The sequence below is a fragment of the Oncorhynchus mykiss genome, chromosome 16 (assembly GCF_057628025.1).
Source record: "Oncorhynchus mykiss isolate SJ-2025 chromosome 16, ASM5762802v1, whole genome shotgun sequence".
NCBI classification, from domain to species: Eukaryota; Metazoa; Chordata; class Actinopteri; order Salmoniformes; family Salmonidae; genus Oncorhynchus; species Oncorhynchus mykiss.
The window spans coordinates 59,133,838-59,151,510 of record NC_143037.1 but is presented as its reverse complement, the minus strand read 5'-3'; the positions used below and the strand labels follow the sequence as shown (position 1 = coordinate 59,151,510).

Below are 17,673 nucleotides of genomic sequence, written 5' to 3'. Positions count from 1 at the left end.
AAAGCCCCATATACTATCCACCACTGCGACCTGTATGCGCTCGATGGCTGGCCCTCGCTTCATATTCGTCGCCAAAACCATTAGCTCCTTGTCCTCTAAGTCTTTGCTAGGTAAAGCCTCGCCTTATCTCAGCTCATTGATCACCATAGCAGCACCCACCCGTAGCACACACCACAGCAGGTATATCTCACTGGTCACCCCCAAAGCCAATTCCTCCTTCCGCCGCCTTTCATTACAGTTCTCTGCTGCCAATGACTGGAACGAACAGCAACAACAACAACAAAAAAAAAAATCACTGAAGCTGGAGACTCACATCTCCCTCACTAGCTTTAAGCACCTGCTGTCAGAGCAGCTCACAGATCACTGCACATAGCCATCTGTACATAGCCCATCCAACTACCTCATCCCCATACTGTTATTTATTTTGCTCCTTTGCACCCCAGTATCTCTATTTGCACATCTATCACTCCAGTGTTTAATTGCTATATTGTAAATTATTTCGCCACTATGGCCTATTTATTGACTTTTTCTATTGTATTATTGACTGTATGTTTGTTTATTCCATGAGTAACTCTGTGTTGTTTGTGTCGCACTGCTACGCTTTATCTTGGCCAGGTCGCATTAGTAAATGAGAACTTGTTCTCAACTAGCCTACCTTGTTAAATAAAAGATGAATAAAAAAATAAAAAAATGTGTCTTTTACTGAGTGGCTTCCGTCTGATTGGTGGAAAGGCCTGATTGATGGAGTGCTGCAGTGATGGCTGTCCTTCTGGAAGGTTCTCCCATCTCCACAGATGAGCTCTGGAAATCTGTCAGAGTGACCATCGGGTTCTTGGTCACATCCCTGACCAAAGCCCTTCTCCCCTGACTGTTCAGTTAGGCCTAGTCTTGGTGGTTCCAAACCGCTTCCATTTAAAAATGGAGGCCACAGCGTTCTTGGGGTCCGCCAATGCTGCAGAAATGTTTTGGTACTCTTCCTCAGATGTTTGCCTCGACACAATCCTGTCTCGGAGCTCTATGGCCAATTCCTTCGACCTCATAGCTTGGTTTTTACTCTGTCAACTGTGGGACCTTATGTGGACAGACGTGTGCCTTTCCAAATCACGTCCAATCAATTGAATTTACCACAGGTGAACTCCAATCAAGTTGTAGAAACATCTCAAAGATGATCAATGGAATTGAATTCTTATGCAAATAAGCATTTATCTGGGCTGGTCACTCTAATGAACTTATCCTCTGCAGCATAGGTAACTCTGGGTCTTCCTTTCCTGTGGCGGTCCTCATGAGAGCCAGTTTCATCATAGCGCTTGGTTTTTGTGACTGCACTTGAAGAAACTTTAACAATTCTTTATGCTTTACAGATTGACTGACCTTCATGTCTTAAAGTAATAATGGATTGTTGTTTATCTTTGCTTATTTGAGCTGTTCTTGCCATAATATGGACCTAGTCTTTTACCAAATAGGGCAATCTTCTGTATACCACCGCTACCTTGTCACCAAACAACTGATTTGCTCACACGCATTGAGGAAAGGAATTCCACAAATTAACTTTTAACAAGGCACACCTTAATTGAAATGCATTCGAGCGGGCTACCTCTTGAAATTGGTTGAGATAATGCCAAGTGTGTGCAAAGCCAAGTGTGTGCAAAGCTGTCATTAAGGTGGCTACTTTGAATAATCTCATATATAAATTATATTTTTATTTGTTTAACACTTCTTTGGTTACTAAATGACGTGTTATTTCATAGTTTTGTCTTCAGTATTATTCTACAATGTAGAAAATAGTAAAAAAAAATAAAGAAAAACCCTTGAGTATGTGTGTCTAAACTTTTGACTGGTAGTGTATATACACACACAACACACACAAAATACATACTCCGGACTCCGACATTGTTCGTCCTAATATTTCTATATACCTTAATTCCATTATTTTACTTTTAGATGTGTGTATTGCTAGATATTACTGCACTGTTGGAGCTAGGAACACAAGGACTTCACTACACCTGCAATAACATCTGCTAAATACAGTACATGACCAAAAGTAGAAAAACATCTCATTACAAAATCATTGGCATTAATGTGGAGCTGGTCCCCCCCTTTGCTGCTATAACAGCCTCCACTAGATGTTGGCATTAATGTGGAGCTGGTCCCCCCCTTTGCTGCTATAAAGCTTTCCACTAGATGTTGGACCATTGCTGCAGGGACTTGCTTCCATTCAGAGCATTAGTGAGGTCGGGCACTGATGTTAGCGATTAGCTCGCAGTTAGTGTTATAATTCATGCCAAAGGTGTTCGATGGGGTCAGTGCTCTGTGCAGGCCAGTCAAGTTCTTTAACACCGATCTCGACAAACCATTTCTGTACAGCCCTCGCTTTGTGCATGGGGGCATTATCATGCTGAAACAGGAAATGACCTTCCTCAAATTGTTGCCACAAAGTTGGAAGCACAGAATCGTCTAGAAAGTAATTGTATGCTGTAGCATTAATATTTCCCTTCACTCGAACTAAGGGGCCTAGCCAAAACCACTAAAAAAAGTCCCAGACCATTCTGCCTCCTCCACCAAGCTTTACAGTTGGCGCTATGCATTGGGGCAGGTAGCGTTCTCCTGGCATCCGCCAAACCCAGATTCGGCCATTGGACTGCTTGATGGCGATGCGTGATTCAACACTCCAGAGAACGCCTTTCCACTGCTCCAGAGTCCAATGGCAGCAAACTTTACACCACTCCAGCCGACGCTAGGAATAGGCTTGTATGCGATTACATTTCATGAGGATCCCAACAAACAGTCGTTGTGCCGATATTGCTTTTAGACAGTTTGGATCTCGGTAGTGTGTTGCAACCGAGGACAGACGATTTTTAAGCGCTAGACGCTTCAGCACTCGGGGTCCGTTTCTGTGGCCTACCACTAAACGGCATAGCCGTTGTTGCTCCCAGACATTTCCACTTCACAATAACAGCACTTAGTTGACCAGGGCAGCAATTTGACAAACTGACGTCGTTGGAAAGGTGGCACGTTGAAAGTCACTGAGCGCTTCAGTAAAGGCCATTCTACTGCCAATGTTTGTCTATGGAGATCGCATGGCGGTGTGTTAAATGTTATACACCTTTTAGCCACAGGTGTGGCGAAATAGCTGTCTCCACTAATTTGAAGGGGTGTCCACATGCTTTTGTATATATAGTGTGTGTATGCGAACAATACAATTTGGATGGTATTACTGATTTTAGTTATAGGCACATAGGCCTATCAAAAGTTTCATTCTGACAGTTAAATTAACTGCATAATATAGCTGGAGTATATATGCTAAGGGGGGGGGGGGATCGTCCCGCTGTGGCAATGCTGAGTAACTTTACAGCATAGAAACGCACAATTACATTTAAAAAAGTTAATGTCCCGTTGTCTGTCACGAATGTTGAATAAACTTATATTGGATCTTACTCTGCCGATTGCATGTGGGGTTGGTCCTCCAGTGGGTTGAAATTTGAGAAAATATCCACAGGCAATAAACAGACATCAAAACAAGTCTCTGTGTGTGGCAATCAATATTTGTTTGCTTGAGGCCTAATGCACGTGCGCAAGATGGTAGTACATAAACACGATGCACACATACTAACCAAAGTCTTGCAGGTGTTTTCATGATTTGGCGCATGTGCCAGGTGATAGAAATAAAAAGTCAGGGAAATAACTTTCCTGTAGGATACTTTGTCTCAGATTTCAACCCACTGAAGTCCCAACCTCACAAACAACTGGTAAAGTAAATTAAAATATCATTGTATTATACATTCTGGCTTGTGTGGAAACTTTCCAAGTTTTTGCAGTGCTTTGTTTCAGACTCAATTGGTATCAGTTGGATTTATTAGGCAAGGCACATGCCATGATGGAACTGACTAGATCCAGTTGGTCTCCACTACAGCAATACTAAGACACAAAATAGGTTGACAAACTGGAGGACAAAGTCAGTTTAATGAGAAAACAATAAGCCATATAAAAGTTTGCACAACTGATATTTTCAATCATTCATAGAGTAATATATTTGCATGACAATTCTCAGACTGAAACCATTTGCTTATATGTAATGTGTGTTCATCTTTTAAATGTCAGATTAACAACTAATACGACATGCTTGTTTAAGATTAGACAACTATTGTTGGACACCGCACAGGGTTAGAAGTCCTTTTGAAGATCTGAAAAGAAATTGAGAAATAAGGCCATGATAATCAAATCTTTTAGAAATGTCCATGCTAACAATTGTATTCTTCCACTGAGGATTTAAATTACACTCACCACTGTTTTTAAGAACCTCCCCTTTCCTTGAGTGAGCCATCCCCTCCAAGAAATTATCAAACAGTTTCACATACTTCGCCAAGCTTGTTCGTTTGTAATCTGAAACCAATAAGCTTTTGTTAGTCAAATCAACGTGCAATGAACAAACACATATCAGATCCCTTGGCTCCCTTAGTAATGAATTGCACTGGTCTCTTTGAATTACAGTGCCTTGCGAAAGTATTCGGCCCCCTTGAACTTTGCGACCTTTTGCCACATTTCAGGCTTCAAACATAAAGTTTAAACATAAACATAAAGTGAAAAATCAACAACAAGTGGGACACAATCATAAAGTGGAACGACATTTATTGGACATTTCAAACTTTAACAAATCAAAAACTGAAAAATTGGGCGTGCAAAATTATTCAGCCCCCTTAAGTTAATACTTTGTAGCGCCACCTTTTGCTGCGATTACAGCTGTAAGTCGCTTGGGGTATGTCTATCAGTTTTGCACATCGAGAGACTGACATTTTTTCCCATTCCTCCTTGCAAAACAGCTCGAGCTCAGTGAGGTTGGATGGAGAGCATTTGTGAACAGCAGTTTTCAGTTCTTTCCACAGATTCTCGATTGGATTCAGGTCTGGACTTTGACTTGGCCATTCTAACACCTGGATATGTTTATTTTTGAACCATTCCATTGTAGATTTTGCTTTATGTTTTGGATCATTGTCTTGTTGGAAGACAAATCTCCGTCCCAGTCTCAGGTCTTTTGCAGACTCCATCAGGTTTCTTCCAGAATGGTCCTGTATTTGGCTCCATCCATCTTCCCATCAATTTTAACCATCTTCCCTGTCCCTGCTGAAGAAAAGCAGGCCTAAACCATGATGCTGCCACCACCATGTTTGACAGTGGGGATGGTGTGTTCAGCTGTGTTGATTTTACGCCAAACATAACGTTTTGCATTGTTGCCAAAAAGTTCAATTTTGGTTTCATCTGACCAGAGCACCTTCTTCCACATGTTTGGTGTGTCTCCCAGGTGGCTTGTGGCAAACTTTAAACGACACTTTTTATGGATATCTTTAAGAAATGGCTTTCTTCTTGCCACTCTTCCATAAAGGCCAGATTCGTGCAATATACGACTGATTGTTGTCCTATGGACAGAGTCTCCCACCTCAGCTGTAGATCTCTGCAGTTCATCCAGAGTGATCATGGGCCTCTTGGTTGCATCTCTGATCAGTCTTCTCCTTCCTTGTATGAGCTGAATGTTTAGAGGGACGGCCAGGTCTTGGTAGATTTGCAGTGGTTTGATACTCCTTCCATTTCAATATTATCGCTTGCGCAGTGCTCCTTGGGATGTTTAAAGCTTGGGAAATCTTTTTGTATCCAAATCCGGCTTTAAACTTCTTCACAACAGTATCTCGGACCTGCCTGGTGTGTTCCTTGTTCTTCATGATGCTCTCTGCGCTTTTAACGGACCTCTGAGACGATCACAGTGCAGGTGCATTTATACGGAGACTTGATTACACACAGGTGGATTGTATTTATCATCATTAGTCATTTAGGTCAACATTGGATCATTCAGAGATCCTCACTGAACTTCTGGAGAGAGTTTGCTGCACTGAAAGTAAAGGGGCTGAATAATTTTGCACGCCCAATTTTTCAGTTTTTGATTTGTTAAAAAAGTTTGAAATATCCAATAAATGTCGTTCCACTTCATGATTGTGTCCCACTTGTTGTTGATTCTTCACAAAAAAATACAGTTTTATATCTTTATGTTTGAAGCCTGAAATGTGGAAAAAGGTTGCAAAGTTCAAGGGGGCCGAATACTTTCGCAAGGCACTGTACCTCTCATCTTCCGCCGCTCTCCTGCTTCTTTTTTATTCTCATTCTCCATGGTGTCCTCCTGCTCCTCTTCAGTCTTGGGCTGATCCAGCTCCTCACAGATCAGACTACAAGGAGAAACAATAACAGGATCGGTGAGAAAACCAACAGAGAACACTACAGACGCAACACAAACCTTCTGTTTAGCCCTTTGGGAATACCATTTTTGAAAAGCTCTTTACAATGTTATGACAAACTGACTGTGGGCTTACCTGATAGTGGGCACTTCAAAGGGGTCAAAGCGATCCAGTTCTCTCAGGTCAATGGGAACAGAGATGCGCCCTGTGGGGAGGTAAGGAACATAGGGAGGAAAGGTTTTGCGTGTTGGGCTGACATCCAAAGATTATCTCTCTCAATTGGATGAGAAGCATCCTGACTGTTTCTCTCACAGGCAACATTTGGGTTAAATGTTTGTCATGGTTCAACGTGTTAGTCTTGCACTTCATGAGTTTCTCCTCACCTGTTTTGGGATGGACGCTGAAGGGGCTCTTCAGCAAGTGGTTGACTCCTTTACTGACGTTAACATCCAGCCGAGGGTAACAGTACTGAAGCATGATCTCCATCTCAAAGTAGTGGCCCTTCTTGGCAGTCGTCTGGTTGAAAAAAAGCAGTTTTCATAAGGGCATGCTTGGCTGCCATTGACATCACCACATTGTTGTACTGTGTTCAAACAGGGCGTATGTCACTCTTTATTGCAGTGTTGTGTGATCATGGCCACCTACGCGTTTGTCTTGGGCCATACTTCTGAGTGTATCCCAGCGCATCTCAGGGTTCTTTTCAGTCTGGAAGTACTGCAGCAGCTTCTTTCTGACATGTGAAGTCTCTGCTAAGGATAGGCATGTTCTCCCTCAACATGTAATGATATATCACAAAACCTGCTAAACTGCGACACACAGAACACTGTTGGCCAGTTTTTAGGTATACCCATCTAGTACCGGGTTGGACCCCCCCTTTGCCTCCAGAACATCTGAAATTCTTTGGGGAATGGAAACATTGCTCAATTGGTATCAAGGTACCTAACGTGTGCCAGGACAACATTCCCCACAACATTACACCACCAGCCTGTACTGTTGACACTAGGCAGGATGGGGCCATGGACTCAGGCTGCTTACGCCAAATCCTGAGTCTGCCATCAGCATGATGCAACAAGGACCGTGATTCGTTGGCCCAGGTAATGTTTTTCCACTCCTCGAATGTCCAATGTTGGTGATCGGGTGCCCACTAGAGCCACTTCGTCAGCCCATCTGTGACAGGGATTGACAAATTGCGCGTTCCGAGATGCCATTCTGCACACCACTGTTGTACTGTGCCATTCTTTGCCTGTTTGTGGCCCACCTGTTAAGTTGAACGATTATTGCCACTCTTAGAACCTAAATCAACAAGCTGTTTTCGCCCACAGGACTGCCACTGACTGGATGTTTTTTGTTTGTCGCACCGAAGGCTGTGGCGGTCATGACATTTTGTCAGTAGGTGATTGTCATTCAAGTAACTGCCAGTCTTACAGTAACCGTTAATTAAAATAAACATGTTTATAATCTCTGGCTTCAGCGCATAGCCTCCAAGCCACTGATGTGGACCTTTAAAACATCTACATTTTTAAAAGTCTAATAAATCAATTTAATATAGCCTACACCATCACAGTAAATACATCATTTATTTTAGACAGGTCTAAAGAAACATGAAGAAAATGTAGTCCATTTCAGAGGGGGGGTTGCAAAATACAGGACTAGTAAAGGCCCAGGGCACTACTTTTGGGAAATAAAAAATATATACATACATAAGGTTGAAGACGGAAGTTTATATTCACTTAGGTTGGAGTCATTAAAACCCGTTTTTCAATCACTCCAAATTTCTTGTTAACAAGCTATAGTTTTGGCAAGTCAGTTAGGACATTACTTTGTCCATGACAAGCAATTTTTCCAACAATTGTTTACAGACATTATTTCACTTATAATTCACTGTATCACAATTCCAGTGGGTCAGAAGTTTACATACACTAAGTTGACTGTGCCTTTAAACAGCTTGGAAAATTCCAGAAAATGTCATGGCTTTAGAAGCTTCTGATAGGCTAATTTACATCATTTGAGTCAATTGGAGGTGTACCTGTGGATGTATTTCAAGGCCTACCTTCAAACTCAGTGCCTCTTTGCTTGACATCATGGGAAAATCAAAAGAAATCAGCCAAGACCTCAGAAACAAAATTGTAGACCTCCAGTCTTGTTCATCCTTGGGAGCAATTTCCAAACGCCTGAAGGTACCACACATTCATCGGTACAAACAATAGTACGCAAGTATAAACACCATGGGACCACATAGCAGTCATACCGCTCAGGAATGAGACGCGTTCTGTCGTCTAGAGATGACCGTACTTTGGTGCGGGAAAAAAAAGTATCTATATCCACAGTAAAACAAGTCCTATATCGACATAACCTGAAAGGCCGCTCAGCAAGGAAGAAGCCACTGCTCCAAAGATGCCATAAAAAAGCCAGACTACGGTTTGCAACTGCACATGGGGACAAAAATCATACTTTTTGGAGAAATGTCCTCTGGTCAGATGAAACAAAAATAGAACTGTTTGGCCATAATGACCATCGTTATGTTTGGAGGAAAAAGGGGGATGTTTGCAAGCCAAAGAACACCATACCAACTGTGTAGCACGGGGGTGGCAGCATCATGTTGTGGGGGTGCATTGCTGCAGAAGGGACTGGTGCACTTCACAAAATAGATGGCATCTTGAGGAAGATAAATTATGTGGATATATTGAAGTAACAGTCAGGAAGTTAAAGCTTGGTCGCAAATAGGTCTTCCAAATGGACAATGACCCCAAGCATACTTCCAAAGTTGCGGAAAAAATGGCTTAAGGACAAGAAAGTCAAGGTATTGGAGTGGCCATCACAAAGCCCTGACCTCAACCCTATAGAACATTTGTGGGCAGAACTGAAAAAGCGTGTGCGAACAAGGAAGTCTACAAACCTGACTCAGTTACACCGTTCACCCAACTTATTGTGGGAAGCTTGTGGAAGGCTACCCAAAACGTTTGACCCAAGTTAAACAATTTAAAGGCAATGCTACCAAATACTAATTGAGTGTATGTAAACTTCTGACCCACTGGGAATGTGATGAAAGAAATAAAAGCTGAAATAAATCACTCTACTAGTATTCTGACATTTCACATTCTTAAAATAAAGTGGTGATCTTAACTGACCTAAAACAGGGAATTTTAACTAGGATTAAATGTCAGGAATTGTGAAAAACTGAGTTTAAATGTATTTGGCTAAGGTGTATGTGAAATTCCGACTTCCAACTGTATGTATGTATATATAAATTCAGATTTTTTTTAAGGGGGTGATGCAGCACCCTCAGCGCCCTTACTTTCTGAGGCTATGGTAAGAACAATACAATTGAAAAAAAAAACTGTTTTCACACTCAATTGCGCAATGACTGGGTTTAGTTTCACTAGGTTCTGTAGACTATGGGCTTTCCAAACATGTTCCAGGGGTCTTGGGCCAGTAGGCAGTGGTGGAAAAAGTACCCAATTGTCATACTTGAGTAAAAGTAAAGATACCCTAATAGGAAATCACTCAAGTAAAAGTCACCCAGTAAAATACTTCTTGAGTAAAAGTAAAAAAGTATTTGGTTTTATACTGAACAAAAATATAAACTCAACATGTTAAGTGTTGGTCCCATGTTTCATGAGTTGAAATAGAAGCCCAGAAATGTTCCATACGCACCAAAAGCTTTTCTCTCTCTAATTTTGTGCACAAACGTATTTACATTCCTGTTACTGAGCATTTCTCCTTTGCCAAGATAATCCATCCACTTGACAGGTGGGCATATCAAGAAGCTGATTAAACAGCATGATGATTACACAGGTGGACCTTGTGCTGGGGAAAATAAAAGGCCACTAAAATGTGAGGTTTTGTCAAACAACGTCTCAAGTTGTGGGAGCTTGCAATTTGCATGCTGACTGCAGGAATGTCCACCAGAGCTGTTGCCAGAGATGTAATGTTAATTTCTCTATCATAAGCCGTTTTATAGAATTTGGCAGTACGTCCAACTGGACTCAACCACAGACCACATGTAACCACGCCAGCCCAGGACCTCCACATCCGGCTTCTTCACCTCCAGGATCATCTGAGGGGGAGTGCTGAGGAGTTTTTAATGTCTGTAATAAAGTATTTTTGTGGGGAAAAACTCATCCTGATTGGCTGGGCCTGGCTCCCAAGTGGGTGGGGCCTATGCCCTCCCAGATCCACCCATGGCTGTGACCCTGTCCAGTCATGTGAAATCCATAGATTTAGGGCCTAATGAAAGTATTTAAATTGACTAATTTCCTTATATGAACTGTAACTCAGCAAAATCTTTGAAATTGTAGTATGTTGCGTTGATATTTATTTTCAGTATATAAATAGTAAAGTACAGATACCCTAAAAAACTACTTAAGTAGTACTTCAAGTATATTTACTTCAGTACTTCACGCCACTGCCTATAGGCTACGTTTGGCATTATTTGGCCACTTCAGTTGTGATATAAACGTTAGCAAAAGATATAGGCCTATGGGCTAGGCAACATGATGCATGAGATTATGATTTGAAAAAGTTGCTGAAAAATGCATGCGCTGTGCATCATTCACAAGTGATAATATCCTCACCATTTACACTTTTTTCAAATTAATCTTGTCTTCACATATACTAAATAATATGTGCAAAATGTGTTTGTATTTAGAATGGGCCATTATCATGCACCTGTCGGAACAGGAAAATTTAAAATGAATAAATAAATGATATCCGCACCATTCTTGGCAAAGCCTACACTGACATGCGTGAAAAGCCCAGGAGGCCGGCCGTTTCTGAGACACTGGAACTGGCACTGACGATCATACCTCGCTCAAAGTCGCTTAGGTCACTCGTTTAGCCCATTCCAACGTTCAACCGAACAGTAACAATGCCTCGATGCCTGTCTGCCAGCTTTATATAGCAAGCCATGGCCATGTGACTCATCGTCTGTAGGAGCGATCTATTTTCGTGAACTGGGTGGGGTACCTAATAAACTGTCCACTGAGTGTATGTACTGTATGCACGCCACATTTCATATGAAAAGTGGCACAGAGGAAAAGGATATCTTCAGGTAAAAGAGCCAGCACTTTGTCTACAGCCTCTTTGCTACCCAGTATGTCCTGTCCCAGCAGAGCGTACTGGGAGAAGTAGCGCTCCACCACAGTCAGGGATTCCCTGGAGGGGAGATGAGGGTTAGAGGTCAACTGGTCAGTCAAAATTCAACATGATTCTGCCCTTTAACAGTTAGACAACAACTTAAACTAATGGTCCTTTTCTCAACTAGTAGAACCCACAACAGCTAACAAGGATACAAGTATGGCTCTGAAACGTGATCTTACGTGATGAATGGATGAATTGGGTCTGACAGCACAACTTTCCTCACCGTCTCATCTCCACCCTGAAGAATATAATTTTTGTGTGACAATCTCCAGTGTTGATATCACTTTGATGATGTTGATCTTATGATTGTTAGCATTTCTTTACTCAGAACTTCTTGATTCAAATGAACAGAAGTCGATAAATGTAAGGCTCCCGCATCACCTCTATCAAATATTGCATGTGATTGAGTCTACTAATTCATTAAAATATAGCCAAGAAGAGTATAACCCTTGATTGTTGGAAACCTCTTTTAGCCTAGAGTGGGTTATGATGTCATGAGAAGTGGTCTTACCTTGACCAGACTCAAGTACTCAGCCACAGCAGAGCGTGCCGCCACAGAGAGCTTCCGGGCGGCCTCGTCACACACCCAGCAATGCACCCCTCTCCTGCCAGAGTACACCCACAGGCAGTGCCGGAAACCGAAGTCATCTGGAGCACCCCAGAAAAAAAAATCAACAAACACAGGTAACAATGAAAATTAATCAACATCAGACAATTTTGTAAAATGACCAATAGAAAGATTGAGCTCTTGTCTTGAACCTCTTTTAATCCTGTGAAAATTAACCGTTTTTCTGACTCACCTCGAAGGGCTCGGTCCAATATACGGATGGCAATGGTCATCAGAGTCCAGCACTTTGGGCAGATGTCTGCACCACTGCAAGACAAGACAGCTGATGAACGGTCCCAGATCCCCAAAACTTCAAAAATTATCATCCCCAAATTATAATCTGTTGTACATTCAAACATACTCCACAACTTTACAATCATAAAGATGGTTGAACTACAGACACTTTCTGGCTAATGTGATCAAGTACCTGCAACAGCTTCTGACGTCATCATAGTCTGTCATATCAATATCAAACACCAGCTCCTTCTCCAGAGCCTGGAAGGATCCAGACTTGACTGTGTTGTGCTGATTGGGCTGAGGGTGGCAGAAGAAAAAAAATTGAATGGACACTTGAGTGACAAGAGAGAGGTGTGTGTGAGAGAGAGAGATAAAGGGAGAAGAGAGCAAGAGTATGTGAGTAAGTGGTGGTCAGATCCAGACAGTGGGTAATGGATCCTCACCCTGTGACTGTAGACTGCTCCAATGTCAATCTTGTACGGGTTCATCTTCTGCATCTCCTTCTCCAGCTCGTTCTGTGTGCTGAACGACTGATATCGTACGTAGATGTCATCCTTCAACGTGAAGGAGAACTCTCGATTCTGGAAGTAGTTCTTTGTCACTGAGGGGTTGCAAAAGAATTTGTCCTCAACCAATAAACTTGACTGATTGTGAACTAGATTGCAAGTGTGTTGTTGGAGGGGCAAAACTGTTTCAGTCAAAAAATGCCAGAGGCATGGGGCACAATGTCATTGTCTGCAAAGCTGTTAAAATCCTTACATGCCCTATGCTGTTGGAAATTTGAGACAAAATATCCCCAGTAATCTAGTGAGGAGATTCTATTAGGCGTGTTTTGCACTGGGTGAAAGTTGATTGCATTTGTTTTGGAAGGTGCCCTGTTCAAAGCCAACTGTGAACGCGGCTCAAAACAAAAGTGATGTAATTAAGCATGTGGAGTAGAGGTCGACCGATTAATCAGAATGGCCGATTAATTAGGGCCGATTTCAAGTTCTCTTAACAACCGGAAATCGTTATTTTTGGGCGCCGATTTGTTTAAAAAAAAATGTTTTGTTTTTATACCTTTATTTAACGAGGCAAGTCAGTTAAGAACACATTTTCAATGACGGCCTAGGAACTGTGGGTTAACTGCCTTGTTCAGGGGCAGAACGACAGATTTTCACCTTGTCAGCTCGGGGGAGCCAATCTCGCAACCTTACAGTTAACTAGTCCAACGCAATAACGACCTGCCTCTCTCTCGTTGCACTCCACAAGGAGACGGCTTACTGCATTCGCGTAACAGGCAAAGGTAAGTTGCTAGCTAGCATTAAACGTATCTTATAAAAAACAAACTATACATGGTTGATGATATTACTAGATATTATCTAGCGTGTATCTGACTGAGCGGTGGTAGGCAGAAGCAGGCGCGTAAATATTCATTCAAACAGCACTTTTTTTATTAAATTGAATAGACATGTTTTGGAAAGGCACAGAGCGGTCAATTATAGGTCCCACAGTTATGCGGCATGTCAAAAAACAAGCCATGAGGTCAAAGGAATTGTCAGTAGAGCCCCGAAACAGGACTGTGTCGAGGTACAGATCTGGGGAGAGTACCAAAAAATGTCTGCAGCATTGACGATCCCCAAGAACACCGTGGCCTGCATCATTCTTAAATGGAAGAAGTTTGGAACCACCAAGACTCTTCCTCGAGCTGGCCGCCTGGCCAAACAGAGAAATCAGGGGAGACGGGCCTTGGTCAGGGAGGTGACCAAGAACCCGATGGTCACTCTGACAGAGTTCCAGAGTTCTTCTGTGGAGATGCGAGAATCTTCCAGGAGGACAACCATCTCTGTTGCACTCCACCAAATCAGGCATTTATGGTAGAGTGGCCAGACAGAAGCCACTCCTCAGTAAAATGCATGGCAGCCCGCTTGGAGTTTGCCAAAAGGCACCTAAAGGAATCTCAGACCATGAGAAACAAGATTCTCTGGTCTGATGAAGCCCGAATGCCAAACGTCACATCTGGAGGAAACCTGGCACCATCCCTATGGTGGTGGCAGCATGCTGTGGGGATGTTTCCAGTGGCAGGGACTGGGAGACTAATCAGGATCGAGGGAAAGATGAACGAAGCAAAGTACAGAGAGATCCTTGATGAAAACCTCCTCCAGAGCGCTCAGGACCCCAGACTGGGGGCGAAGGTTCACCTTCCAACAGGACAACGACCCTAAGCACACAGCCAGGACAACTTAGGAGTGGCTTCGGGACAAGTCTCTGAATGTCCTTGAGTGGCCCAGCCAGAGCCCAGACTTGAACCCGATCCAACATCTCTGGAGAGACCTGAAAATAGCTGTGCAGCAACGCTCCCCATCAACCTAACAGAGCTCGAGAGGATCTGCAGAGAAGAATGGGAGAGACTCCCCAAATACAGGTGTGCCAAGCTTGTAGCGTCATACCCAATTACACTCGATGCCGAAGGTGCTTAAACAAAGTACTGAGTAAAGGGTCTGAATACCTATGTAAATGTGATATCAATTTAGTATTTTTGTAATAGATTTCCGAAATGTATATGGATTATGGCAGCCCCCCCCACATCTCTCTGATTCAGAGGGGTTGGGTTAAATGCTGTAGACACATTTCAGTTGAATGCATTCAGTTGTACAACTGACTAGGTATCCCCCTTTCCCTTTCATAACAGATTATAGTTTTTGGAACAAAATCCATCTACTCCCACTGCGGTCCAAACACTTAAGAGACACACCCTTGTCCACTTACCCTCGACACACCCTTGTCCACTTACCCTCGCCTTATGCCCTTGGCGTAATCCACCTCACCACCTTGGAAGGGGGTCCAAATGATTAGCCAAGCAAGGGAAGTTGGCAACGTAAGCCCATCAGCCCTCGTTTTTAGTCGGCTTTGCGAGTTACCAATTATGTTCACTCCTGGTCTGAAACGCCCCATAATTCAATTCGCGAAGATTGTACATCCGCTAAGAAAAGCCAGCGAAAAATTAAAAACATCAATGGAGAAATCAAAATACAAGTGTAAGTAACAACGAATGCAAATAAGTTAGAAATTTCGCTACTATGTACAAACTAATATATTTTTGTTTGGGTATCTTTTGGAAATTGTAGAAATACAAATTTTTCCTTCAGAAGTTCCAGCTAGGCAGGCTAACGTTAGTTAGCTAATTAATTTGCTACCTATCATACTGTAGGCATATATTAATAATTATATGTTTAATATACGTAGACATGCACTCAATTGACTGCAGCGCATATAAAGCACCCGCAAGTTTACGGTGGCTGAAAACACAATCATCGCGGGATGAACAAGTGACGAATTTCAGGCTAAGGGTGGTCCATTTAAAAATGATTATTTCCTCCCTTGCCCTGCAAGTGTATATTCTTCAGAAGTCATGAGACGTCATCAGAAGTGCCCATTTAATTTGGGGGCTGAGGGGATAGGATGTTTATTTTACGTGTTTGGACCGCGATTCTCTACCTGTGGAGAAACCATGTTACGCCTGATCCTCCCACTTCTCTCGATACGTCCAATAAAATAGTTACTCCAGCGATTCTGCTACCTACACTAGAGTTTTAGCCTATATTCATATTATACTGTCCTTTGCTGGTACTGCCGTTTAAAAAAAACTTTGCTGTTGATGTTTGTCTCATTTCTAGCAACATAACGTTAACTGACAACCAACCGATAGAGTTTATTGAACATTCTGAATAAAATAACTGTTCGAGTAGGGAGAGAGAACTTCCCACTCGGAAGCGTAGAGGCTAGCAGTAGCTAGCTTACTGTACTCACCTCCTCCATAGTTCAGCCACCGGTGGTATTGAGAGAAAGGGAAAAGTCGGCGGTAGTACAGAGGCAATAAGTCCGGTAGTGAAGCCTGGTCGTAATCAGCAGTTGTCATTTCTGAAGTTATGCAAATGTATTGATTTAATCGAAAATGTTGATAGCTGAATGTACCCGCAGTTCTTTGTTTGACATTCGAACGCGCGCGAAACTCTGAAAGTTGACCGGAATTTCCTTCTTCTTCTTCTTCTTCGGTGGGGTTCATCGGCGGTTGGCATCCACAATTATGGTTCATTGCCGTCACCTACTGCACTGGAGGGAGAAACTAAATCCTACCTGCCAGCCCAATTTCTCTTAAAAAATACAGACTCAAATATGTTGTTCTCAACCTCTCTCTTTCCCTCTCATGCTGCCCGTACTGTATCAATACATGCTCCACTATCTCTGTTTTCTGGTAATAATCACACTTTCCTGTTGGATGCTTTCCTATCACAAAGTCTTATTCAACCGGCTGTGTCTGACCCTTAATTTTTGTAAAAATAGTCTCCTTTCTTCTGTCCATTCCTACTGTCCTCCCCGACTTTCTTCTGTACTTGAAATAAATGCCTGAGATTGGTATCTCTATTCCACAGCTCTTGCCATCTCTGTACACTCACTGTCCATATTAGGCTTTTTTATTTATTTATTTATTTATTTTACCTTTATTTAACCAGGTAGGCAAGTTGAGAACAAGTTCTCATTTACAATTGCGACCTGGCCAAGATAAAGCAAAGCAGTTCGACAGATACAACAACACAGAGTTACACATGGAGTAAAACAAACATACAGTCAATAATAAAGTATAAACAAGTCTATATACAATGTGAGCAAATGAGGTGAGAAGGGAGGTAAAGGCAAAAAAGGCCTTGGTGGCAAGGTAAATACAATATAGCAAGTAAAACACTGGAATGGTAGTTTTGCAATGGAAGAATGTGCAAAGTAGAAATAAAAATAATGGGGTGCAAAGGAGCAAAATAAATTAATTAATTAAATACAGTTGGGAAAGAGGTAGTTGATAGGGCTAAATTATAGGTGGGCTATGTACAGGTGCAGTAATCTGTGAGCTGCTCTGACAGTTGGTGCTTAAAGCTAGTGAGGGAGATAAGTGTTTCCAGTTTCAGAGATTTTTGTAGTTCGTTCCAGTCATTGGCAGCAGAGAACTGGAAAGAGAGGCGGCCAAAGAAAGAATTGGTTTTGGGGGTGACTAGATAGATATACCTGCTGGAGCGTGTGCTACAGGTGGGAGATGCTATGGTGACCAGCGAGCTGAGATAAGGGGGGACTTTACCTAGCAGGGTCTTGTAGATGACATGGAGCCAGTGGGTTTGGCGACGAGTATGAAGCGAGGGCCAGCCAACGAGAGCGTATAGGTCGCAATGGTGGGTAGTATATGGGGCTTTGGTGACAAAACGGATTGCACTGTGATAGACTGCATCCAATTTGTTGAGTAGGGTATTGGAGGCTATTTTGTAAATTACATCGCCAAAGTCGAGGATTGGTAGGATGGTCAGTTTTACAAGGGTATGTTTGGCTGCATGAGTGAAGGATGCTTTGTTGCGAAATAGGAAGCCAATTCTAGATTTAACTTTGGATTGGAGATGTTTGATATGGGTCTGGAAGGAGAGTTTACAGTCTAACCAGACACCTAAGTAT

General features: G+C 42.4%; 1 protein-coding gene across 1 annotated transcript; it reads right to left on the bottom strand.

The window, feature by feature from the left end:
* Nucleotides 1-3,941: 3,941 nt before the first annotated feature.
* Nucleotides 3,942-16,234, bottom strand: prim1 (DNA primase subunit 1). The gene is made up of 13 exons (XM_021566629.3): nucleotides 15,991-16,234; nucleotides 12,645-12,802; nucleotides 12,392-12,498; nucleotides 12,158-12,231; nucleotides 11,869-12,005; nucleotides 11,537-11,595; nucleotides 11,263-11,372; nucleotides 6,864-6,955; nucleotides 6,602-6,734; nucleotides 6,354-6,423; nucleotides 6,106-6,209; nucleotides 4,282-4,380; nucleotides 3,942-4,181 (listed from the first exon to the last, which is right to left on the bottom strand). Exons 1-13 carry the CDS (start codon nucleotides 16,097-16,099, stop codon nucleotides 4,162-4,164), a joined length of 1,272 nt encoding a protein of 423 aa, XP_021422304.3. The 5' UTR covers nucleotides 16,100-16,234; the 3' UTR covers nucleotides 3,942-4,161.
* Nucleotides 16,235-17,673: the final 1,439 nt, after the last annotated feature.